Here is an 11,704-nt window from a genome sequence, read left to right as displayed (position 1 = left end):
TAAATATATATATATATATATTTATTATTCTTATCCTGTAATTCTAGCAAAGAAAAAGCATGTTGCCTGTAGTAACACAGTCAGATTCCCTCTGCCTTTTACAGTTAAGAAAATAAAGCAGGACATCTGGTTGGTTGCACCTCCACTTTCCCTGTTTCCCTGTACTTCTATTGTGAGCTCTACAGTGGAGGACTTCGAACGTCATCTAGCATTTTCTTCCCCAGCCTGACTGTTCTGGTCAACCCCTTTTTATTCATTAGATATCAGTTCTTCCAGTCATGGAGACTAAACATCACCTGTGGATGTTGCCTAGGGTGATCTGCTGTTTTTAGGAAGCTATGTTCAGCCCCTTTCACCAGTATTGCATAGCAAATCAGAGACCTAATAATGTCATGTTTAATAATGCAGGAGAATGTTGCAAACCAAAATTCACACTAAAGCTAAGGAATGCTTATTGACTATTGAACTTGCTCTACTATGTTAAAGAATTCCCTGACCGCTTCCTTTGTAGCCTAAGTGACATACTGCACCTCATTACATGCAAGCAATAGGAGGTTCATTTAATGTAAAAAAAAACTTGCCACAATAACTGATTTTTAGGCTGCCAAACTGCAATTAACACTCCAATCAATCTCGTCATTTCTCATTACATTATGAACTGATCACATGTGAGATTTTACCCTGCTGATTAAATCACAGTGTAATAAGTGATGAGAAAAATAAAGTCAGATGCTTCATTCAGGATTTTAATACAGACTAGTCTCACTTTAAGAAGTGGGCATACAGGGGGTAGACATATTAGTGGACAGTATGGTATTATCAAGGGCCAAATAAGGGGTAGGGACAGCCTTGAGAGGAGCTGGAATCTTTCTTGGAATACAAGAACTTAACTGCTTGTAGTTGGATTTTGGGTAATTCATCAAGAAGAGCCTCAGGGATGAATTAAGCAGAATTCTACTTTGTACTGCAGAATGTTCTGTAAATGTTTAATTATATTTAGTTGTGGTGACTAGAGAGACTATGATGGCAATTGCACTTTATCTTGGTATTCATTAAACCAATGTTAAAATTATTTAGCAATGTGAAAGGGGACATTATCATCCTGGTTATGTAGCTTCATAAGGAAACCCAATTTGTACCATTTGGGTGCATGCAGTCCTAAAAATTGTCTTCATATGCCCTGGTCTTTATACAGCCAGTTATAGTTATCCTTTAATTCATTAATTGATTACTATGAGGTGAGTGATTTACACTGAACCTTATGGTTAGAGCCGACGTGGGACATTGAAACTGTCACACATCGACTCTAAAGATCAGGAAGTGAGCGGCTCCCCGCAGGGATCCCCCCCTCCCCTCTCCGATCCTCCAGCGCTGACTGGAGGAATGGACAGGGGAGGGAAGGGGCGGGCACAGCTGACTCTGCCTCTAGATAGGCAGAGAGCGCTGTCAAGTTAGCCAGCTAGGTGGATCTCGATAGTATTGTCGGGATTCATCCCGGCTGAGGCGCTTACAGTATATCACGCGCAATAGCCCGTGATATACTGGGCTTTTGACAAGCAAAACTACTTTTTGCTGTTATACTGAGCTTTTGGTCATGGGAGGAGGTTAGTATATGTCCTCCCGTGACCCTAAAAAGAACTATGGGATAAAAAGTTTACCCCATAGTTCTCTTTTAATGATTGCCATGACATGGCAGCTCATGCAGCTGTGGATCCCTATAGTGTTTAACATTGCTGACATTGTGGGTTGATCCCTTTTGACTCTTTCCAAAAGAAACCTGTCAGAGTAACAGGATGGAGTACCATGGACGGAAATAGGGTAAAGGGTTACTCATCAGACCATATTACTTTGAAGCCCAGCACTAAATTGCAGTTTTGTGAAGCCTATAATGATTTTCTTAAGAATAGCCACAGAGGTTCTGCTCCAAGTCTATGGTCATTTTGGAAGCAATGATTTGTGACTTTCAGTAACTATCCATCCTTCATCAACTTCACCTTATGTCCATCGTCAACTTATTACCACTGTTTTTCTCAAATGATGCAATTTGTATGTGTTTGGCATATGCTGCCATTTTTATTATTTTCACTGACAATTTAAACATCTTTAATATATGGACAGACTTGCTTGAATTTAGGCACCTATATTTTGGCATCTTTGGAACTCTGCTAATTGCATCACACTGTCTTGGTGTTGCGTTGTAAGAGTCCTGCCATATACAAGGCCAGTGCAAGCTCGGCCGACCAGCAAAAGCACTTGTGCTGTGCATTTCAAACCTACTGATGCATTTATGATAAGTGGAGGCAGGTCTGCTCAAAGAAAACACACAAGTAGCACAGCAACTAGACCAGACAAAGGCATAGTCAAAGTAAGTATTTGATGGCAGTGCAGTTTCATCGGGGGTACATTTTATTTGCTGATGTAATCAGAAGGGAGGCTAGCACTTTTATTTTATATCTTCTAGTGAAGAGGGGCACACCCTAGTGACTTTTCCTTTTGATCCACAATAATGTTTCCACAATAATGTTTCCACAGCTGCACAGCAGGTAGCTGATGTTCTTTTTCCAAGCATATTAGATACACTCTGCTAGAAATGCTACACAGGAAATAAGTATAGACGGAGGCTTTCAGGAACTGTCAAGTCCACATTGCTAATGTATATGTAAATTGCTGGTGTTATTCCATTGATAATACCGAAGGGTAAAAAAACGCTTATCAATAACCTAATAAAATACTTCTGCAATGTGTTTTGTTCTTAATATAGTTATTATTTCCCTTGCCAAAAAATAACATTGGAATACTATGGGTCATACAGTCTTAGCTGAAAAGATAATGCAATAAGCAGTGATTATGTAACAAGTATACTACCGGTAATCTATAGCAGCCAATCAATTTTCATCTCTCAATAGTCTGAGCAATCTCTCGCTTTTTCACCCTATTATCATATTATCTTCTGTTTTATAGGTAACAGATTAATTTTCTAGTATTTCTTTTACATTGTTATAGAAAAATAACAAGTAGATGTAATGATGTATAATCTTATCTTTCAGCTACAAGGATCCATAAAGAGAAAGCTGGAAGAAGACAGTTCTCCTGTGTCCTCGAGCATAAATGATATCATATTTTCAAATGACAACAAGCGACTCTGTCTTGATGATGTTACACTTCCTATGGGCCAAACACAAAGTAGCGGTTCGGGTGTGACATGTCCTGATTTGCAGCACTCACCTTTCTCCACTAACCAGAATTCTTCATCTATGGGAGTGGGTGGTCATCAAGTTCTGCTAGAGAATAACCACATGAATGGGAGAGGAATGGCTTCCCCATTCTCTGTATCACAGAGCACAGATATGGGTCAAAAGGTACCATATGAAGAAAAAAATAGCAATCTACAGTCTGTGGACCAAGAATTACAGGACCTGTTGGAAGAGTTAACTAAACTGCCTGACCCATCTCCAAATGATCTGGACCTTGAGAAAATTTTGGGAGGTAAGCCAGATGAGCCACTTGTAATTAGTCATTCACAACCAGCCTTGAGTACAACTCCCAATCTTTCTCCTCCACAATCATCTCACTTGGACAATATCTCTAACAAAGATTTCACTAGTGGATGCAATTCTGCCAGTGCTAGTTCCCCACAGGTTAGGCCCTCATCTGCTGGAACAAACTATCCCATTCCTTCATCAAACAAACCTGTTCCCTCACCTGTCCCTACAACTCAGAATAAAAGTCAGTCACAGTCTATATTACCTTCATCAATGGCTAATATGCCTGGAGGAAATTGGCATGCTCAACAGCTTAAACAACTGGCTGCCAGTAAGCAAGGACCCCCAGCCAAGCAGCAAGTGCCGACAAGTAACTGGCCAACAATTTCACCTACAGGTCTTTCGCCACCATATAGACCTGGATCTTCTCCTCAGCAACCGTTTAGTCCGCAAAATGTCATGGTACCCAATATGAATGCAGGCAGTTTGCAAGGAAATGCTATACAAGGTTCACAGAGTACACTATTATCAAGTATGTCTTCTACCAGTAATTCTACCAGCCGGCCTTCTCCACCTTACGGGTCAGAAAAGATTGCAAGTCCAGCATTAAACCAGCAGCCCTTTAGTCCACAGAATCCTATGTTACAGAGCATAACATCGAGCAACATCCCAGGAAATACAATAAAAAGCCCCCAAAACAATATGGTGCCAAATATGGCATCTGCCAATGCTGGACCTTCTCCGCCCTATCAGCCAGAGAAACTTTCAAGCCCAGCCTTGCATCAACAGCCATTTAGTCCACAGAACACCTTGATGTCTAATCTCACACCTACAGGCAGCCAGTCAAGCTTACAGAACTCGCTTTTCAAGCCGATGGCCACAAACCAGCCAAAAAACATAAATATGATTATGCAACAGCCATCAAATGGCTTGCAGGCTGGCATAGTCAGTGAAAATCCAGTGGATCATTTTTCCTTTAACAACACCAAGCCACTTTCCCACTTTGCACCTGATTCTGCTGGACAGAAAATGAACTTGTCATCAAATCCTGGATTAATCCATTATCTTCAGCAGCAGCAACAACAGCAGCAGCAGCAACAGCAGCAGCAGCAGCAACAGCAGCAACACCAGTCCTCAGCAGTGCAGCAGTCCCAGCAAGTCAGCAACAATCAATTTCTTCAACAACAGATACGTCAGTTAATGCAGCCTTCCCGAATGCAGAGACAAATGCAGACCAGTGGTTTGCCTGGTCAACCCCGACAGGTAATTGATCTGCTTTTGCAGTCCCATTATTATATACTCATTCTAATTATATAAATGCAGTAGATTGACAAAAAAACAAAAAACAAGATAGAGTCCAAAGAAAGATTACTTTGACCTAAGCTACTCTAAAATAATGTAGATTGGTAAAGGAGAACTATGGGGTTAAGGCTTTTCCCCATAGTTATCCTTAGGGTAACGGGAGGACACAAACTAGCGTCTTCCCGTCACCCTAAGCTCAGTATATCGTGAGCTAATGCTCGGGTGACACTGAGACGCTGAAGCAGATCCCGACAATTATGTCTGGATCCGCCCAGCTACGTGAGTGACAGCTGGCTCTGCCTATCTAGAGGCAGAGCCAGCTGTACCCACCCTCTCCCCCGTCCGTTCCGCCAGTCAGTGCTGGCAGATCGGAGCGGGGAATCCAGCCCCTCCCCTATCACGGCAGAGAGCTGTGACAGGATCGAGAAGTGAGCGATCGCCGGTATGTGTTCGCTCACTTCCCAATCTACTGAGCCGACCTGTGACATTCTCATTTTCACAGGTGGGCTAGAACTATGAGGTGAGTGAAAAGCACTCACCTCATAGTTCTCCTTTAAGCAAACTTACAAATAGGTTTATGAGCTGACTTTTTCCTTTTGCTGATGGAAAGAAAGTATCTAACATCATGACTAAGAAGAGAAAAAAACCTTTGCCATTTCTAGGCACCTTGCTTCACCGTCTAATGATAACACTGGTCATACATGTAACTTTTTGGGCAGATTCAGTTACTGTATATGCATCTTCTCTTGAATCACATTCAAGTGCCTTTATCCAAACAAAGATTTTTTTTTTCTTTTCTGGTTGTTCAGCTCTTTGCCACACTTGCAGGTCTTCCAAGACTGATACTTTGCACGATGAAAAGCTATCACAATCTTTCCAAGTACCTAGCTCATTCTGGATTTAACAAAGGTCAGGAAGGAAGCGTATTTTAGAGATAAGTACCAGAATAGTTCTGAAACTGCAGGATCACAGACTGAAAGGAAACGTGAGGAAATGCAGTGCAATAAAACACTTTTCTAGCAGATGTGAAACTACATTTATTGAGGAATACACATAAGATCCAAGTGTCATTGTGTTTCCATAAAGCTATGTTTTCAAACAAGGAATAATACAGTGCTAAACATTAGTGTGAATGAATAGGATGCAGTTAGGTCTACCCTTGAAGAACCTATGCTTGCATTAGGCAGGCACACCCTGAATAGATCTCAGATGCTGTTCTATCAGGACAGTTTACACATTGTTTTCTTCCTCACCATTGAAATGTCAACCCAATACAAGTTCATCTAAAATGTACCATATGAAAGGATAAACACAGCTAAAGATTATATTAGTAAAGAGTTGTTGAATAGTATGAAGGTGTCAAGGGTTTTGTTCCTGTGGCCCCAGATAACTGAAGTCAAGTGGAAAAAAATATGTCAATAATAGGCAACTGTCAAGGAAATTTCATATAGCAACATGCAGGTAAAACATATCCTGTCCCTGTAATAAGAGAAGCATGTCTAAGTGTTGTTATGTAGACATTCTGATTATACGGCATATCTCCGTTTATCTTTTAGTTTTAGATAAAGTAGGGAAAGGTTAACATTTCTGTCAAGTATCTATTTCTGCCTGTGACCCCACAAATACAGAAAATACCAACTGTACTAAAAATATGTTTTTGCTTCTGTTCTTCTTGAGACATTACCCATCACTTCCTATCCTGACCGGAAGTGAGTGAAAATCTCCCTATTAGGGCCATAGAAAGTAATAAAAATATGGCAGGGACTCCAACTAGTTCCTGCTCTATCTAAAACCATATTAAAATTTTGTCTAGAGTTGGGCTTGAAGACCAGTAGGTATACCCCCATCACCCCAGACCATAATGCAGGTTTTAAGTGCACACAAAAGATTCTTCTATTTTTGTCAATCAAATGTTCCTAGTGCTTAGACTACCCGAAAGTTCAATATACTTTATGTTTTTAATACATTTAACTGAAACGTTTAAAAAGCTGTTAGATTTTATAGTCAATAAGAACATAATATCTTTACAAATGCCTCTGGATCAGACATTTGCAGAGCACCTAAGCCATTCAGATTTAGGTAAAGATTAAGGGAAAATATAATGCTTGCATGAGTTATATGGCAGGAGTAATGATCCACCAGTCAGGACTGTTATCCCTTTACTATGCCATTGCTTTCAACAATGATCTGTGTCCACAATAACAACAACTGAACATTGGATTTTCACTTGGTGAGTACATGTGTACTGGTTCAATTATTGTAGAAATAAGTAGGAGTATAAAACTGGCTATAGACATCACACACAGCTGTTGGATGTATAGGCATGATTCATCTTTCCATAGATTTCATGTTCTAGACTGTTACATTAAACATGCACAGTCTAATCACCTGAGAGTATATATTTATGCCTATGCAGGTGAGAGGCATAACAGAGCCAGACACCTCTGATTATGGCAATTCTTGCAGGAAACCAATAGCAATCAGTGTAAATTATCCAACATAGTCCATTGTTATTTCTGTCTGTTTTCTGGGGTATCCTGTTGCTGTGTGAATTATTGATGCCAGGATTATCACATTATTTAGCCAAACTAAAAGCATCTCATGTCTGTTGCCAACGTTAAGATGTGTGAGGATGTATCTGCGCTGATTTAGGGTCCTGGAGGGACAATAATCAATGATTTACAAAAGTCTGGTCGCTTACACAAATATGTTTTGATGTACTATATGCCACAGCTGATTTTTAGTCCCATTTTGGCACTGTTTTGCAAGCTAGACATAATCCGTGAATGTGTGATAGCAGTAATGACGTGTGTTTTTACCACTTGACATGAATTGACCAATTTTGTCAAACAGCTTGCTAATAATCTATTTTTACTCGTGTGCATCTTATTTGCATTCACAAATAATATGATCCAGAAAAGGCTGTTAAGAATAAGAAAGCATGTACGCATTTTAATGTAAGTATATTAATATTAATAGAGAAAATATTTGGAATACAAAAACTGCCAATGACCGTCTAAATACTGCACCTTTGGTGCCCAAACCACGTCTCACATTTTTTCCAATGCAACCATGAGCCCCAAATGCCAGGGCACTCTAATATATAACCAGATTTATGGTCAACAGCTTTACATTTAGAGGTGTCTGACATTAAATTTACCTCTTAACAAATTAGAAGCTGTTCATTCATGGTGGCTTCTGTAATGTACATTATCCCATTGCTTGAATCAATTTAGATGTTCAAGTTTTATTATCTGATAAACACTGTACGTAATCTGTTTATCCTATTGGAACATTGAATGCAATAAGGCAAACATTAAATGTAATTTTCGTCTCCTGACCTTCAGCTTGCTCAGGACTATTTTCCAACACAACCTGGTGCAATCTTTTTATATTGGTTATTAGATTCATTTAATTGCGGTATGCATTGTTGTATAGTTGCATGTTCGTTAGGTAGTATTAAGAGGTCTGGGATAGTTTAAGACTCTCAGTGAAGCAGTTTTTTTCACCATATAATGGAAAGAGGTGCAGCTTGTGTACTGAAAAGGAATGTGGAAGGCTGCCAGTTGGAGTGGGAACACAAAGACATGAAATCTGATCCTTGTAGCAAACAGCAGAGCAGAGGGAAAGGCACAGCTGTTGTGACATAAACCCATAAGAACAGGCTTTTAGATGCTTTACCATATTGGGAAAAAATAATTTAGGGACCCATGCTCACAATTATTTGTATGGATGCAGTCAAGGTGACATACAATTTTTTGCATTTCATCTGTAGTTGCTGACATGTGCCTACTTGCATTTTCATGTATAACTGTGTAAAAACTTTTACCCAGTGTGTGAACTAGAGTTTTAGCAGCCCTTGAGTCAGCTGTGCATCTGAGGATAAAGCTAACCCAGCGTCGGCTTTTCGGCCTTGCCCTTCTTTCCTTTATCCACCCATGGGATTCTAGAAACAGGGGCAGGAACCACTGCTGTACTGTGCATATATTTTACTGCCCAGCTTCAGTTTGTTTATCTGCATATGCTACATTTCTGAAGAGATGAGAAACTTTGCTCCTTAGCATACCTAAAATCTTTCCCAGTCCCTATTGGTGAGGATTGCAAAGGATATATGCCACTAACCTCCCTGCTGTGCTTAGTGCTGTCCAGTGGTACGCAGAATGCATTCATACTGGTTTTTATACACTTGTAAATAAACTTTTTGGGTGTTAACATGTCAAACAAGACATTGTTCTGAAGTAAACACTAATGTATCCCTAGCTGGTAAGTCAAGGGCGGTAGGTGTGTAATTGTTCAATTAAATCATCAAGCCACGCTAATACATAGACCAGGATCAACATCACATTACTGCATTTATAGCTTAGTGATGAGAATATTTGCCCTTTGGCTGCATTTTTTCCTTGCAGTGCTACCCAGCTATCTGCTTGAATACATAAAATAGGCAGATTGTTAATATGAAATTTAACAAGTAGATTTTTGTCAGATAAAGTAAACTAGCAAATGAGTTACCGTTGGCCAGATTTTTTTTTTTTATTACCCCTTTCAAATGTTTTTAATCAAGTGCACAAAATGATTTAATTCTAGTCAAATATAAAAGCAGCTGTTATGGGAATGAGCGTGACTGAAATTATGATGATTAAACAGCAATGCTTGATGTAAGAGATGTCACCAGCAGAATCCTAGAATAGCTCTGCAAGGAAAAGAATTCCATGCATAATGTTAACAGTCTATGAATGTTGCTTTTATCTTTTCATGTATGACAGAAGTATGAATTACAGCTTGCCAGTCTTCTCCATGAGGGTACTAAAATACTTTTTTTAGGTCACATACTGTATGCAATAGCATCATACTTTGCTTTATAAATGAAGGTAATTGTTACTATTTGCATTTTTATATGTTTATGTATTTTAGTCATTGTTTCTTGGGCTTTTTCTAAGAACATTGAGTACATATCAGTCCCCTCCCAAATCTGTTGTCACCGATAGTCAAGAAAAGGCTTTATAATATCCATAATTGTTACACTTGCCCTTCGCCAAATTAGTGTTACAATTACCTTTTTTAAGTTTACTCTATACCCACCTGTCATTTCCAAAACTGGAAAACTGTAGGGGGGGAACCCACTTGACCACCAAGGAATATTAGTGAGGTGGAAACCCACCTAACCACCATAGAATATTAGCGAGGGGGAGGCACTAATCTGTGTTTGTATTGTAGACTGCTGTATTATGAAAGTACATTTTATAAATAGCTTGTGAGCAAGGTCATTTTTTTCCCTACAGCATTGGTCTATATTTTGCATTTTTGCATTCATAAATGTTATTATAAGGCACTACATATACTGTGCTATATGAACTTCTGCATAATAATTTGCTTCCTTTTTAAGGCAACCCTCCACTCTCTTTTTCAAAGAACAAGGAACCAAAGGCTTGAGAGGCAAGGTGGTGATGGGTGGTGCTTAGGAGGTGGGACAGGAGCCTCTCTACTGAAACAAAAAGCCATGCAGCTATGAGACTGTAGACACAGGAGTGCTGTGATGTCTCTTTAGCTAAATCATACTAATCCAGGAATCCTTTGTCATGCACTGATTGTGTATTTGTAAAACAAAGATTGTGTAGATTATAGAAAAACACATGAAACATTATTTAAAAACTTATGATTGAATAGACCCAAAACATATACCTGTATATAAACATGTTCCTTTTCACTCTCAAATGTGTTTTAAGCTTTGAAATGCATTTGTTTCGTTTTTTGGACAATTGTGTAGTGAATGTCAGTGTATATATTTCAGGGATTGTGGGTAATATGCAGATCACAGTTCCACACGCCACATTTAATCATGCTGTCCCCCATGCTTGTTGAGTATATGAACCAATATGTCAGAAATTCTCAGGCAGCTGGTTTAGCCTTCTGGGTCTCATCAGTATAGAGTGGAATTTGGCCCCATATTGTAGAAGTGGAATGTGAAACAAGATATCAAATAGCCATTATATTTTCTCACACAATTTTTTAATATGAATATCAAAGCTTAATATTCCCCCTCCAGGGCCAGATGCTATTAGAAGGGGCAACGAAAAGACATCTGTATTGCAGGGCTGTGTCAAATCTGGAGAGCTCTCCCAGAATCCCTCAGGCATTAGTGTGAGGTTTCCCTGATGGATTCCTGTACTAAAGTGGAGAAGGAATCGGGATTGTAAGCGAATATCTGCCTTCACGGCTCACTCTTTAATATTCAATCTATTTCTTGTGGTCTGGGAAGCTATTAATCATCAATGTTACTTGGCACATATAAGTAATCCTCAATGTCAATTCATCTTAAATATGCCACCATCAAGCAGCTACAAAAGTAATATGTGACAATTAAAGGGCATGGATCATAGAATGTGTTTGCTTCACTACCTGAAGCAATAGCATCTTCTGTTCTGTATGAAGGAAAAAGATATAAGATATGTTCTTTTAAATAAAATAATAAGGAAGTATATATTTTCTTTTATTGCAGGATGTCTAGTAAATAGTAGTAATTCTGTTTTCTGACTGTAGTGAAGGTACATTGTACTGTGGTCCAGAGTTGTGATAATGCTCATTATACACAAGTCTGGGGTAAAGTAAATGGCCAATGGTAAAGAAAATTATTATGAACAAATTTCAGTCATGAACCCATCACGGGTGTGTTCATGACTGAAATTTGTTCATAATTATTTTCTGGCAAATCCTAAACAGCTAGGGCACACAAACAGGCAATACCTAAGTTATGTCCCTTTAATTTGATCAGGGTGCAACAAAAATAGATTTTATTGTGTCTTTCATGAACAGAGATTTCTTCAGTTCATCTAAATTAGTGCTTAAATCAAACATTTTAAAGAAGAAAAATCCCTAATGTCCTAGGCCCCCTCTTTTGCCTATGCTTTCACTGTGATGAGATA

At 39.0% G+C, this 11,704-nt stretch overlaps 1 protein-coding gene across 2 annotated transcripts in view; it reads left to right on the top strand.

Annotated features, from left to right (window-relative positions):
- MAMLD1 (mastermind like domain containing 1) overlaps window positions 1-11,704 on the top strand; it is a 183,606-nt gene that overhangs the window by 115,410 nt on the left and 56,492 nt on the right. For both annotated transcript variants that reach the window (XM_018552616.1, XM_018552617.1), the window contains exon 2: window positions 3,048-4,745. In XM_018552616.1, the coding sequence (XP_018408118.1) occupies window positions 3,048-4,745 (1,698 nt within the window). The remainder of the gene's footprint in view (window positions 1-3,047; window positions 4,746-11,704) is intronic.

Source organism: Nanorana parkeri, unplaced genomic scaffold, assembly GCF_000935625.1.
Source record: "Nanorana parkeri isolate BGI_ZX_2015 unplaced genomic scaffold, ASM93562v1 scaffold93, whole genome shotgun sequence".
NCBI classification, from domain to species: Eukaryota; Metazoa; Chordata; class Amphibia; order Anura; family Dicroglossidae; genus Nanorana; species Nanorana parkeri.
This window is presented reverse-complemented; position numbering and strand designations above follow the sequence as displayed.